At 43.7% G+C, this 15039-nt stretch overlaps 2 protein-coding genes and 1 long non-coding RNA gene across 5 annotated transcripts in view; 1 reads left to right on the top strand and 2 right to left on the bottom strand.

The window, feature by feature from the left end:
• Positions 1 to 506: 506 nt before the first annotated feature.
• On the bottom strand, positions 507 to 2263 carry si:ch73-174h16.4 (melanoma antigen preferentially expressed in tumors). The gene has a single exon (XM_052054141.1). It carries the CDS (start codon positions 1607 to 1609, stop codon positions 1193 to 1195), a length of 417 nt encoding a protein of 138 aa, XP_051910101.1. The 5' UTR covers positions 1610 to 2263; the 3' UTR covers positions 507 to 1192.
• A 5294-nt stretch (positions 2264 to 7557) lies between these two features.
• On the bottom strand, positions 7558 to 10860 carry LOC127593004 (uncharacterized). Its single transcript, XR_007960290.1, has 2 exons — positions 10088 to 10860; positions 7558 to 8705 (listed from the first exon to the last, which is right to left on the bottom strand). It is a non-coding gene; the product is annotated as an uncharacterized LOC127593004 (long non-coding RNA).
• Positions 10861 to 11100: 240 nt separating this feature from the next.
• malrd1 (MAM and LDL receptor class A domain containing 1) overlaps positions 11101 to 15039 on the top strand; it is a 32500-nt gene continuing 28561 nt past the window's right edge. For 2 of the 3 annotated variants that reach the window (XM_052054078.1, XM_052054077.1), the window contains exons 1-5: positions 12478 to 12875; positions 13100 to 13231; positions 13308 to 13396; positions 13927 to 14085; positions 14878 to 14968. In XM_052054078.1, the coding sequence (XP_051910038.1) occupies positions 12710 to 12875; positions 13100 to 13231; positions 13308 to 13396; positions 13927 to 14085; positions 14878 to 14968 (637 nt within the window). In that variant the 5' untranslated portion in view covers positions 12478 to 12709. Of the gene's footprint in view, positions 11379 to 12477; positions 12876 to 13099; positions 13232 to 13307; positions 13397 to 13926; positions 14086 to 14877; positions 14969 to 15039 lie in introns of those variants that run through there. The other variant, XM_052054076.1, reaches the window with a different exon arrangement.

The raw sequence follows: 15039 nt of genomic DNA, 5'->3' as shown, positions 1-15039 counted from the left end.
CTTGTTGTGGCCTATACAGTACCTCAGCTAAAAAGGAGTGCAGAGTAGTCCTGTAAAAGTGGCGTCCACTTGCCTTCCCTATGGAGGACATGCAGTAGATGTAGTAACTACAGAGGTCTGTTGACATGCATAATAATAGTGATACATTAGACGATGTATATCGTACTTCATTCAGGAGAGGTAGTATCTGCAGTATTTGACACCTGTGAAGACTGGATCAGGCTCTCGTCTTCCCGCTTGCGACATTATTAGCTTGCTTAACCCAAATACGGACCCGCTCGCTAATGGACACCGTTCCTCAATAACAAGAGAGATGAGATTACCGTTTCCTCAAATTGGGAGTTTGCGGTAACAGACGCCATGCCTAAAAAAAAAGACGTTATTGAAAGTTGTTAAAATACAGTCCTGCATGTCCTCAACTTGTGCCTCAATAACAAAAGATAAGAATATTAGAGTACTGTCTTTCCTGACATCCACGCTGTAAAAACAAATGACAGGACACTGAAGAGTATTCAAATGAGTATTTAATGTAAATTAGGGCTGTCGCTATCCTAGTCTTTTTAGAATTGATTATCCTCTCAACTGATCCATTGAATAATCGAGTAATCGGGTGGCTTTGTTGGATCAACTTTCCACCAAAGGTGATTATAGACTGTGAAAAGGTCATGAGTCATTTCGATACAATAGAATGGACGTTTACTGTATGTGGACCGGAAAGTGTGTGTGGATGGTGTACAATGGTGCCTGCAAAGCCTCGGGGGGGCCAAAATTTTGTGTGACCTATTTTTGTGATATACTTTTTCTTCCTTCCAGCCCAAATGTAACTGTGGAATCATGTAAATCATCCCCCCTCCCCCCCAGTATGTTTACACCATGAAAGATGATATCATTGTTCCATAACATTTTAAAATTTTGCTTTTTTTTAAATAAATAAAATTACAAATGTAGTTAGGGTGTTAATTGTAAGAATTAATTTTAATTAGGTTTTTTTTTGTTTGTTTTTGATGCAAGTAAAAAAAAGGTAGCTCTAAAATCTGTCGACAGACAAGCCGTTTAGTGCATGGGACACAAAATGAGTTGCAAATGCATGTCTGATATACATTAATATATTGCACACAAATATGACAAAAGTTACATTCTGTTCATATTGAATATAAAAATTTTGAATAGAGTAATAGTGCATTCATGTCCATCACTCTGCTGAGTCTTTCTCATAATTGAGCAGGTCGCAAGTGAGAACAATGTCCGAGCGTCCGCAGTCCTTCAGCACTTTATTGAGGAGGCTGCTGGTGGCGTTGATGTCCTTTGACTCGTCCAGGGGCCAGTCCAGGAGCTGAGCGCTGGACGGCAGCTCGGGAAGTCCCGGCTGGTATTCCTCCAATGGGTTAGGATAGAGCAGCTGGCGCATAGAGGGCACCCTGGACACCATCCTCACCGTCTTCACCAGTCCGGCTGTGGACAGCGGGTTGAGGGCGAGGGCCAGGCTTCGCAGGGATGAGCAGCAGCCAAGGGAAGGCAGCAGTGGGCCCAGCAGATCGTCGCTGAGCCCGCAGCCGCTCAACGACAGGTGGCGCAGGCTACCCGACGCTTGCGACAGGAGGCGACGCATGGAAGAGAGCGTGTGGGTGTCAAGTCGGTTCTCGCTCAAGTCCAGCTGCTGCAGGGAGGAGGCATGATGGCTGCATGACAGGTAGGACAGATCGGCCGCGCTCAGGCTCAAGTAAGGCAGCTCCAGCACCTCCAGGGGCTGAGACAGGGAACTGTAACGGGACAGGAAATTGAAGAATATTACAACACTGCATTTCTTCAATTTACTTCTACTCTAATGAATGGCATGCCTCAATAACAAAATACATCAGATTTTCAATATCTTGAAATACATTTCTTCTCATAGATGCCTGAGATGCTCTGCAACAATAACAATTAACAGGACATTATGTCCTTAATGGATGCAACGTTTCAATCAAAAAAAAAAAAAACAGACAAGATGCTATTCCTCAAATAAGGACCTCCGTTCAAAAGGACGCGATGCCTCAACAACAAAAAATAATGGATGAGGGTTAGAGTGGGCGTGTCCCAACCCGGAGGTTTGGGCGTGTCCTCCTTGGGTGTGTCCTCCTCCACAGTTGCTCTGGGTGCTGCGTCACCAGTAGGTAACAGCCCTTTGAGTACCCGAGGTAGAAAAGCCCATCCAAGTCAAATGTCCGCCAGAATGGATGACTCAATCACAAAAGACATTCAGCATATCTTGAACTTAATATTTTCATACCTGAGTAGCACACAAAGTTGTCCTGGCAAACGTAGTGCTGTGAGGCTGAGACGTCGCAGTCCGGGCAGCTGTGCCAGACCTTGGGAGAGGTCTCGGAGCGCCTCCTCCTGCCCCGGCTGGTCCCGGCGAAGGTCCAAGTTGCAGTAGTGCAGGCAGAGAGAGCTCAAGTCGGGGAAGGCGGCGAGCCGAGGCAGCAGCTGAGCCAGGCCCGCCACGCCAAGGTTGCTGTAGCGCACGTCCACCCCCAGCAGGCCCCGAGGTTGCAGGAGGTCCAGCAGAGTCCCAATGCTGGACACGGAGACCTCCTCCACGTGCAGGTACCGGCACTGCAGTTCCAGGGGTCCCGTCGCACTCAGGGCCGCGCACACGCGCTCCCAAGAGCGGGCGTTGACAAAAATGTCGGCCCTCACCTGCAAGGGCGCACAAATTTCCTTCCCGTCTCCTTCCATCCCCGAGCTCTCCCGCCTCCTCCCTGTTTCTATCCTCCTCTTCATCCCCTTCATCAAATCTGCTTCCTCCAAGACTCCCGCGGACCCCTCCTTGCGGTCGCTCTTGTCACCAGTTGCCTCCTTGACTCTCTTGCGCTGGCCTCTCTCTCGTTTCACATCATTGTCTCGCTCCAGAGTGCAGACCCTCTTTCGTTCTCCGGCTCGCGCCTGCACCACCATGGTGCACAGCGCTATGGTTAGGGACCAGCCCCCCATCGAGTCCACCGTCGGACCCTCGTCTCCTTGCAACCCGCAGAGGTCCAGGACTTGCAGCGCAGATCTAGTTACAAGTGGAGGGGGTGGGGGGGGGGGGTCAAATGTAGCTTACAAAACATATAAACTCTTATGCACATTCTCACTTTACACATTCCTGTCCATACAATGTGAAAATCTAAAAGGAAAGAGCAAATTTGCTGTCCCACCCTCTATCACGCCCATGCCGGATGACATCAAACCTGTGCCTTTGTTAGAAATTAAATGAAGTTTCAAGATGGCTTTTGGAAATCTTATTTAATAATTCATAATAACTCCAACAACACAATTTTGTTTCAATTTTTACTTAATCTCTTTTGAAATATTAAATACTGTAGAAACTGGTCCTTTTATTCCACCGGACCATTTTCTCTAGCGTGTTCAAGACCTGGAGGAGGAAGCCAATTCCAACGATGCTACACTACCATTCTAATAACACATACCAGTAGAGTGATGACCAGGATTCAGTAGCTTGGAGTCACGCAGATTTATTTCCCTAACAGGTCATCTAATACAGACGTCTGTTCCTGAGGTTCCCTAACAAACAGTCTAGACAAGCTGCACCGCCACTGGACAGACTCTTCACCCTCAGGTGGACAGACAGAATATATTACAACAGATCATTGTTTATTCATGAGCCTAGACTAACGCGGATTGGTCCACGCATTCTGGAGCCCGGTCTTCTTGGTGTTTCCACGTATTCTGGTCTTCTTGGTGTTTCCACGTATTCTGGTCTTCTTGGTGTTTTCCCGCCACTGCCCGCGCAGCAGTGGCCCGCACGGACGGCCGTTATGTCGCTCCCTTGGTGTTTTTCACTGAGATAAAGAACTGCCGTTATGTGCGTTACTCCCTGAGATGAAGAACTGAGAGAACATGTCTGTTATTCTTACACACTGAATAAAGAGCAATAAAGCGTGGTTAACATAAGCAAAAGCATAAAATGAATTATTCCTTCATTCCCCCTTCTGATCTCTGTGAAGAGATCATTACCACAGTTATCCTGGGGAAAGAACTTAGAAAATTGTTACCATGGTACCTGCAAGATAGAGCACAGTACAGCAAAAATAATCAACTTCATGAGTAATGATCACCACATCGTCCGTCGCATCCTTCTTGCGGGCCTGACCATCCCACCGCCAGCAATCTGGCCCTCAATTCGGGTGGGAGTAGGTCTGGGTCACCCCCTTCAACCAGGTGAGCCGAGGCCCCACTATTCACATCCATTTCCATCACTAAAGATCAAGTCGTCTTCTACTGTCTCTTTAGTCATCTAGTCTGCTTTGTCATTCCCTACTTTTACGTGGGAAAAGTCCTTCTATGTTCATTCATTCATTCATCTTCCGTACCGCTTGATCCTCACTAGGGTCGCGGGGGGGTGCTGGAGCCTATCCCAGCTGTCTCCGGGCAGTAGGCGGGGGACACCCTGAATCGGTTGCCAGCCAATCGTGTGTCCTACATTTAATAACTACTTCTTTTGGTTTTAGCAGAGCCTCTCTAAGTTTTTGTTTATTTGTTTTTTCTTCACTATGTTGAATCGATGTTCCTGTGGCAGTTTTTTAAATTTTTTATTGTAAACATTTGCCTCATGCTGCCGCATATCTGATGCATGCTGAATGTTTTTGTTCAATTGGGTCCAATTGCATGCTGACGTATGTCAAAATTCGTCAAAATTAGTCTTTTACTTCCCTGTTGTTCACATTCCTGCCATTCACGTTCCCCTCTCTTTTCTGAAAAAGAACAACAGAAACAGAACCTTCTTTTTCAGAAACATCTAAGTAAATCAGCTAGACCAGGCTGCACACAAGAAACCGGCATCGCTGTACCTTCTGATGTGTTCAGTCTCCCCAAAAATATAAAGACAATTCGCATTGTAATTTTTCCGCGCGATAGTTTGAGACTGCAAAAAGCCAAACGTCAAAGGAGCCAACACATGGCATCCAAACAGCAAATCCATCCGTAGGTCGGAAAGAGTAGATTAGGTGTTTAAGCACTTGAATAAAAATTCCAGAAGACAAAATCGAATACGTGGGGCAACCGAGTGTAGTAAAATTTAACTCCAAGGTGAGAGAATGAGAAAATTCCCTATACGATTCTGAAAGTGGTATATGGAAAAAAACCTTAGCTAAATCGATTACAAAAAAGGTGTACGAATGAGAATTTTTGGATATTTGAGTAGACGGCAAAAAAGTATGAGCGGCGCGGCCATGTCAGGCCTAGATACCAGTCAATGAGATGAGATCCTCTGACAGGTCCACTCTGGCTGCCACACCCTTCAGGACCTACAATAATTGAGGAGGATGGAACATTAAATAAATTGCCTTGTGTTTCACCCAACCAGGCCATGCGATAAATTTCAATCTCTAGTTTGTCAAAAGCATTGTGCATTGGGAAGGACCGATCAGCGGATGGTAAGGTCATATGGAGGAAGTCTAAGGAGACCAAAGCCGATACTGTTGGAAGACAGAGTTCAGTGGTGGGTCATCGGCTGACTTTAGCAATAGTCAGTCCTGTATCAGCCTGCATTGGGAGCAAGCGTAGTCCAGCATGTTCAAGTTCATGACAGTCTTTCAGTGAGGCCAGCAGTGATCCCTATCGTTGGGGATTCGGGTACCCATGGAGCAGATGGGTATTGTCCATTTGGGGGTGCCGTATCCTGTCATTGTTGTTGGTTTTGCGGAGGAGGAGTCAGAGCTTGTTGATCATAGCCTGATTGATGAACAGGTGGGTGCCGGCGGTGCGGGCATTTCCTTGTCCAATGATTCACATCACCACAAATGAAACAGCCAGCTTGGCTCCCGTGACTTCCTCGTCCACGCCCACCTTCCCGTCTCAGACCTCCCCCCAGCCATGCGTCTCGGCCCTGCCTTGTGGGCAGGCCGTAATGTTGAGGTGTGGCTTGGAGCTGCGGTGTGGGTGTGATCAGCCGTGGTGGAGCCTGTTGAGAGACACTGATTGACATTTGATTAGATCTCCCAAGTTTCTCTTTTTTGCATGCATTACTGGAGGCTCTCTTAGCCTCTTGTATTTGTGAATTCAAAAAGTTGTTCTGTAGCTTGGATGTTTTCTCAGTCTCTTCCTCGGCTCTCATTCGAGATTGTTGCACATAATATAGGAAATGAGTTCGCCAATTCACGTCATCTGAAGTGGGGAGAGAGTGGGAGAGTTAGTCATCATTTTCTGCACATCAGACGGACAACCCCCCAGCACTGCTTGCCTGAACAAAGCTTGATTCAATGGATGACTATTGGGGTCCTGTCCTGTGACAGTCACCCAAGCATCCATACAATTAACCAAATACGTCATTGGGTGTACCTCAGATAGCAATTCAAACGCCAATTGTTGTGAAGGACCCAGAGTTGTTGGATAAATGGAACTCAGCGCGTCTGATTTTCTATCATTCAACCTAGTCAATTTGCAAGAGACTATTCCCTCTCATAGGTCCATAATCTCTTTGGGTAAATACTTACCGGTACTCTTAAGCCAGTCTGTTGCCCACAACTGTATGTCATAGTCAATTTTAGGCATATCCAGCAATATTTGCCTCGTCAATTCAGTCTCCTTAGTTACAAAAGTGGTCGCATCCCAAACACTCATGCTTTCATTATCCTGTTTAATTTGCCTACATTTTTCTACTTTTACCAATTGTTTATGAACCAGCCTGGGCAGATCAGGGGGAAGCTTGGCACACAAGGGATTCAGGTGGGTGCCAGTAAAATGGCTAGTATGTGTTATCCCCCTTCCTGTAGGTTTGTGCTTACAAACCTGCCTGTGGAGCCTACACAATGATTAAAGTGCCCCTCTGTTAAGACGTTTATAAATTTTTTTTTTAATTCACTCAATATCTTTAACCCTCACAACAGTGTCTGCGATTGTGGTGAATATAGACACATTTTCGTGTGTGTGGTGAGCTCAGGTCTCTCTGCCTGCAGATTGACCATCCGCTCCAACCTCTTCTGCCCTGTCCATGTATAAGTGACCACTCGGCGCTTGTAGTGAGGTCATAATTTTAGCGCTCGTCACCTCATGCGGTGAAGGAGGCATCCTCGCTGCCTTGTTTATCATAACTTTGTCTGAGTTACTTTGGTTATATATTTTTTCTTTTTCCTATGTCGAAGGCAGTGGTCAAACTGCCCATGAAATGCAATATATAGAAGAACCTCTACTTGTCAACTTGACCCTCTCTTTTCCCCTCGCATATCAACCACATCATATTATCATCTTAGAAACATCCACCGGCTCCGCTCTTTTCTCACTCCTCACATTCAAAGCCATCCATAAACTAGCCCCTCCATACCTATCGGACCTCATCCACATTCCTACACTTGTCCGCTCTTTTCGTTCCTACTCCTCTCTCCTTCTCTCTGCCCCCCCTGCTCGTCTCGTCACCATGGGAAACAGAGCCTTCAGTCGATCTCCTCCCCAGCTCTGGAACACACTCCCCGCTGACCTTCGTAATACAGACTCATTAACACATTTTAAATTCCGCCCCAAAACACATCTGTTTGGACAAGCCTATTCACTCGGACCATAAAGCCATTATTCTTTCTGTTGTTGTATTTTTTTTCTTATTTTATTTGATGTTGATCTTAACATTGTATTCGTGATTTTAACTGCTTGTTGTAAGGTGTCCTTGAGTTCATAGAAAGACCCCCACAAATAAAATGTATTATTATTATTATATTGTTATTATAGCTCAAATTGAATACACTTAGTTTTTTCTTTTTATATTTCAAACTATTGTCTTATTCTTACAATTTATTCTTAAGACCTTGTTTTCTCGCTTTACTTACCCCTCTGCGCAGTGCATTCGCCCTTTTCTCTCTCTGCGCAATGCATTCGTCTTCCTTTCTTTCCTACTTACCACCAGACGGTATTTCAACTGTTTTCTTGCCTTCAGGCGTTCCGTCCATCTTACAGTTCACCATGTTTTTATCATACTCACCGTCCAATATACTCCCTTATGGACTGTGTGACGTCACGTAATTCTCCAATTGTAACATGGAGCTGTCCCTAACTTTCCCTAAATATACAGCTGTTTACTCAGACCGCGATCTCCAGTCGTCAGTCCTACAATTTAACAGCATCCAGAATAATAAAAGTTACCTGGACCTGCCTCAGCAATTAACCACTAATTTTTTAATTGCCTACGAACTCAGTATGGTCTTTGCTCGTCAGCTACTAGCCATACCTACAACTCAGCGGTTCTACCTAATTTAAACCGCCTACTTGGTGACTCAATAACTGTGCCAATTCAGTTATCTACTACTCAGTGGCAAAGTTTGGACGGTATATTGTTTTGAATATACCTCACACCTATACTTTAATTCCTTTTTCCTGTACAGTACTTCATTTTTCCATTGTCACATATTTCATACAACTCATTATCAATTTGTTATTTGCCACCTACAAGACCCAACCACTATACTTGGTTCAACACATTCAGGATCAGAGCAGTTTGATTTGATCGGTCCTTATTGGACATAAGCCGAATCTTGACACTTTGCCCGTAATAACAGGAACAGGTGTGTCTTACCTGGTATTAGTGGAGCGCTCCTTGGTTACTGCCTGAGTCTGAAGGTCCTGAAACCGGTGTCCGTCTTTTTCCAGAGAGATCCTGTTCGTGACGCCATTTGTTGAGGAATGGGAGCTGTCAATTTGCTCTTGGCCCTTCCTTGGTTACAGATTCTTTTATCTCTCTATAAGGTGGAAGAAGACCCAACACCACGTAGTCTTTTCTTCAGTTTATCACAACGCAACACGAATCGATTCGGGCTCTTGTGAGTCTCAGATTTCATCAGGGAGCCCTGAGCAACTACAGTCACACGTACATATAGGCATAGTATGTTAATTATGTTAATTAGGGGCGGGTAGTCCTTCCCCTTATGTAAAAATCTGAAACAAAGAAAGTCAAGCAAAGTTCAATGTTGGCATTTTGACAAAGTGCAGACCATATCTGCTGGTTCACAAACCTTGAGACTAGGTTTACTCCTTGAAGGCACGTGACAGCCTTCAGGGACTTTTACGATGTGGGAGGCGGAAAGAAGATAGCCAGGTGGCTGTTAATCAACCAAGGGGAATTAGGAAGAAGAAGAAGAAGAAAACCTTTATTAGTCTCACAATGGAGAAATTCCAGATTCACAGCAGCAAAGTTATGAAAGGAAGAAGTAGAACAACAAAAAAATAGGAGCTGCTGGAAAGGCAGCCACTCTCGCGGCGCCATTTTGAAGTCAAAAAATAACAAAAATAACAACACAACACATAGGACAGAGACAGTCGTGCAATCTTCACCACTTTCCTGCATACACTTAGGGCCCCAACTTCACCCTACACTCTTTGTTTTAAGTACAAGCAAATGTTCAGGACAGAGACTAGTGTCAATAGTTCTCATAGCAAGATGAAATTCATCAACAATGTTCTACTACTACTTCTAGCGAAATAATTCCTTAACACCTTCTTTGGTCTGGGTGAAAATTCTGTTCATCTCAGTCCATTTGGCGACAGCCGCCTGTTTAACAGGTTCGGCGCGCTCTCGCAGTTTCGCGTACTTTCTCATTTTCAACTCACACAGTTTTATGACCTAATTAATTTTGTAATTTTTCCGAATAGGTGACGTGGTATTGGCCTATATTATTCTAAATTGACTAGCATTTAGAGGATCCCTTCCTCACGGACTCCAACCGGGATACTTTAGACGATGCCCGAAGTCGTCAACGCCTATTCCAACGTTTTATTTTTAGAAACTGGCCCAATAACTACGGGCGGTCGCGCCTACGCACCTTTCGGCTTTTAAAGGGTAGAACCCAGCGCGCCGACCATTATCTCAATTCACTTCTCTTACTTTCCACAGTGCGGTTTCGAGCAGCTTGTTTTTTATTTTTCCAATTATTTCAATACCACAGTCACGATATTTTAATAATTTGTACGTGTCCTTAATTTGTACGTGTCCCTTCAATTTTCCACCATCAATATAGATTTTACCATTCGCACTTTTCCCCGTGTTGTAGCTAAAATTTGGGCAATTTCCAATTAAGACGTACTTTGAGACTCTTTTTATTAAAATAGAGTAAAGTCGTCTTACCTTATTCTATGTGGCCGGCCGTGGGGTGAAGGTTGAATGGTCGTGGAAAAAAGACACTGGTATGTCTACCGCGATCAAGTTTACCGGATCGGACCTTTCGCCGTCGTCCGCGTTGGTCTCCACTCCCCCCTTCAAGCACGTCTCGGGGTCACCATTTGTAGAAACTGGTCCTTTTATTCCACCGGACCATTTTCTCTAGCGTGTTCAAGACCTGGAGGAGGAAGCCAATTCCAACGATGCTACACTACCATTCTAATAACACATACCAGTAGAGTGATGACCAGGATTCAGTAGCTTGGAGTCACGCAGATTTATTTCCCTAACAGGTCATCTAATACAGACGTCTGTTCCTGAGGTTCCCTAACAAACAGTCTAGACAAGCTGCACCGCCACTGGACAGACTCTTCACCCTCAGGTGGACAGACAGAATATATTACAACAGATCATTGTTTATTCATGAGCCTAGACTAACGCGGATTGGTCCACGCATTCTGGAGCCCGGTCTTCTTGGTGTTTCCACGTATTCTGGTCTTCTTGGTGTTTCCACGTATTCTGGTCTTCTTGGTGTTTTCCCGCCACTGCCCGCGCAGCAGTGGCCCGCACGGACGGCCGTTATGTCGCTCCCTTGGTGTTTTTCACTGAGATAAAGAACTGCCGTTATGTGCGTTACTCCCTGAGATGAAGAACTGAGAGAACATGTCTGTTATTCTTACACACTGAATAAAGAGCAATAAAGCGTGGTTAACATAAGCAAAAGCATAAAATGAATTATTCCTTCAATACAAATTTTGAGTTTTTCATATACATTATACTGTATATACAGTATATATACCGTATGCATGTATATAAATAATACACACACATATTCATACACAAATTTAATACAATTAAACAAATATCGTTAAACAAATAAATCTTCTCTCTGATTTCCAGATTGTAAAGACGCACCTTATAAAACGATCGGTGAATGTGCAGCATGCTAATAACAATCCCTCATCGATAACCAACCTCTGATCGGAGAGTCCCCGAACGACGGCGAGCAACAGAGCCTGCACGCACAGCCGACTCGGGGGCCGCTGCCCTTGCTTCCTGCGGCCGCCGATGCGCAGCCGACGCTCGGGCCACCTTTGCACCAGCTCCCCGACGGCTAGCGGTCTGCATCCGGCGAACGAGGCCTCCAGTAGCGGGCCGTACAGCTCTCGGGGCACCCAGCGCAGCCAGTGGGGGGACGAGCTGTGGTCGCTCACCACCTCCTTCGCGCACAGGCTCAACAAGGAAAGCGCCATCTTTGGTAAGACATTAGACTCTTAAAAAAATAATAATTTTTTAAAAAAGATTTTAAGTACACTACGTTAACATGTACACCTAGGATGCCGTTCTTTGGTCCATGTTAGCGACCGATTGAGGAAGCTACAGCATCTGTTTACACTTTTACACTGTCGCATTCTTGTGACGTAGACGCATGAAACAGACGTACAGTCATAAATTCATCCGTCAAACACAGAACCCGTTTCTCGTCGTGTTTTGTATTTATTCAACCCTTGATACAATTTATTTTTGTAAATATTTGAATTAACCATTGTTGTTCTAATTGGGGGACACTATTTTAAAAGAAGTTTTCATAAAGAACGTTCCAGCCCCCCACCCTCCGCCCCCATTTCAGTAGCTGGAAGTGTCTCAACTTTGCCAAGTGGGTGTGCATCAAATACAGTACATCTTAATGATGATCAAACGTTGTCACCCCCACCCAGCATTCGCTAGGCTATTCTTCGACCGGCAGCCACCTCAGAGACGTTTTTATTTAGTGCTATTAGGTCAGAGGCAAGAGGTGAAAAGTGTATATGCATCCTGCTACACTACACAACCCGTCAGCAATGTGAGAACTAAGTGGAAAGTATCACAAGTTGATGAAACCTTCTGAGAGGCATCCTAGTATGGGCTTGTACTATGTTGTAAAAATGATGTACTGGTACAGCCTACAAGTGTAGTGTTACAGTCGTAAGAAACTGGTTGGGTGACATTCTCTTATCTTATGGCACGTATTAAAAGTGTAATTGGTCAGTCATAAAAGAAGTTATTGTCAAGAGTGGTCTATTACGTTAGCATCACGACGATAATTTGACCGCTAGATGGCAACAGAGTCTCAAGCTATACGTTTATGAGCTTTACAACTTTTTCCTCTTCATTTTTTTCTAAGATTCAATTATGTTTTTCCCCCTTAAGTAATTGCTAAACACTTTCTTGAAAAATATTACTTTTATGTGGACATTTTATATGAACTACAGCCAGTTTGGTGCATATTCAAGTATATGTACATTAATATACAATTTATTTAGGTGGGTTTTATTTATTTATTTATTCATTTGATCATTTATTTAGTAAATGAGCAACATTCTGAAGAGAATGTTCAGAAAATCTCTTATCCTCAATTCAAGCTAGCCAGTTAGCCTTGATCTCACTTTGCATCGGTTCAATGAAGTGCCTCAAATCAACCAAGCAGGCATATTGAGTAAGCGCCATAAAAGCCATTTATGACTGTTTACGACATGCTGGAGCACAAAGTCACACCGAGAGTCTCTCCGGTATAAAAAGTAATGTAGAGAACATTTGTAGGAATCCGTTATGCTGTGGGAATTTCGACAAATGCTACTGGCGTCCTTGACTTTGGCGTTCTCGACTGACGTTGGTTTCAGTTTGCACTTGACCTGCGCTAATGGTGCTCATTTCCCTGAGGATTGCGTGTGCGACTTCACTGACGATTGCGGCGATGGTGGCGACGAGCGACACTGTATGTCGATACAACACACACTACTGAAGATAATGCATGTGTTTTTATCGTACTCATGTTTGTCATCGGTTAAAACAGAACAAAGGAACCATATTTGGTAACATAAATTAAAATGCATCCCACGCTCACCAACATGGCATCAGCTAGGAAAGGTCTAAAAGACATGGAACACCCTAGTTAGTATTGGGGTGTTTCATTTTTGTTTTTGTTTTTTTTCTCTGCAGGTTCCAACTATAGCAGATGTCAATTTGACGAAAGCTTCTGTCACCTGATCCAGCCATCACAAGCATTAGCTCAATGGAACAGAATGATGGCGGTTGGGCCCATCCAACACGATCACACCGGCAAGCAATCAGGTTTGAGAACTTGTTTTTAAAAGTCTAAATAAAGTGAATGTGTGTGATTCACTCAGACGTATGTTCAATTCTTCAGCACATTTCCTGTCCCTTGTGCCTCAAAGAGGAAACGCTACCACAGCACAACTAATAAGTCCTCTGTTTGGACCTGCTGACACCTGCCAGGTAACACATTTTCAGAACCCACAATCGAGTAATAAGTGAGTACCCATTAAAACAAAACATTTTCACAATCGGCGGCAGCACTACAGTTCATGTACATCGGATATTAACAGTCTATAGAACCTTGTACAAATGCTGAGTTTTTGTGATACAAAAAAAGACCTATTTTTTTCCACTATTATTGTGACCTATAATATGTACAACTCAATTTGACTCTTTTTAAGAGGCGAAGTAAAAAAACAAACAACTGAAATAATATAGCTTATTCCCAAAAGAAAAAAAAATATGAAGAAAATCATACAAGAACACCAGAACTTTAATTCGGGTTAACTTTATATAATAACAGCTGTGTGCTGACTCCCATCTAACAGGAGTTTGAATGTGACTGGTTATTTCTGGACACAGCCATGACTCCAATAATGAGACAGTGTGAACACTTGGGTCAACCTTATAAACTCCAAATATTGTTTGCCAGTGATCCGACTAATCTGTGTGTGTACATTTTTATCACTCATTATATCTGTCCTTATTAGATGAGCTTCTACTATTACGTCTCAGCCCAACATGGAGTTCTTCAGGTTCTGATGGAGAGCGGTCCACTGTTTAACAGCACTGTGCTTTGGGAACAGTTCAATCAAGCGCAAGTGTGGCAGCGGGCTGTTGTCCGCTTTTCCAGCAACAGCAATTTTCAGGTGCGTACAAGTTTTACATTATTCTTATTCTTCTATTATTGTTTTTTTATGTGTCTGTTTTGCCCAGTTTTGTAAAATATCGAGAGGTAATTTTGTTTAATTTGGTTGTTTTTGTTCTAAAATTATAAGACCCTCTTGTATTGGCCAAAAAATACAAAGCTCAAAAATTGATATTTTGATGATTTGTTGGATCTTATTTAACATATTTGAACCCTTTCATGGACAGCGGTTACTACACTGGACAATTTATTATGTTATCAGGTTACGGGGTGCATGAAAAGGTTCAATAAAGTAAAATGTGTTGGTTTTTTTTAATCATTGAGGAAAAAATTAAGGTAAGATGACCCATTTTGAAGAAAAAAAAGAAGAAAAATACAATTAAAATGATTAGCAAAAAAAAATGTTTCACTCGAAGCTACTTACAGTTCCTCCTCCCCCTGGGGACACACACCATATATGGCAGATCATAAAGATCCAAAGTCACAGATAAAGCCTCTCCGTGGACTTTGTCACCGCGTGTGTGATCTCACCCCCATCAGACCTCAGGGGATGAAGCAAAAATAAATATGAACAGGTTTTAATTTTGTATCATGGAAACAAATACTGTACATTCAAATCAAATCAAAAATTAACATTGAATCCATCCATCCATCATCTACCGCTTATCCGGGGCCGGGTCGTGGGGGCAACAGCTTTAGCAGGGAAAAGCATAACATTGAATCGATATGTTGAATTGAAAAACAAAAATGCAGTGTGTGTGTCTGTGTGTGCGTGCGCGTCTGCGTCCACCAGGTGGTAATTCAAGGGACTCTCACGGCCGACAGTGATGCATCAGAGGTGCTGGCCATTGATGACATTTCCTTTCGCCCCCACTGTGTGCCATGTACTGACATTTTTAAGAACATTTTTTAATAGTCACACTTCAAAAACGTTTTAACTTGTTGCTTTTTAAAG

This window comes from Hippocampus zosterae, chromosome 20 (genome assembly GCF_025434085.1).
Source record: "Hippocampus zosterae strain Florida chromosome 20, ASM2543408v3, whole genome shotgun sequence".
NCBI classification, from domain to species: Eukaryota; Metazoa; Chordata; class Actinopteri; order Syngnathiformes; family Syngnathidae; genus Hippocampus; species Hippocampus zosterae.
The sequence above is the reverse complement of the archived record's forward strand: the minus strand, read 5'-3'. Positions and strand labels throughout refer to the sequence as shown.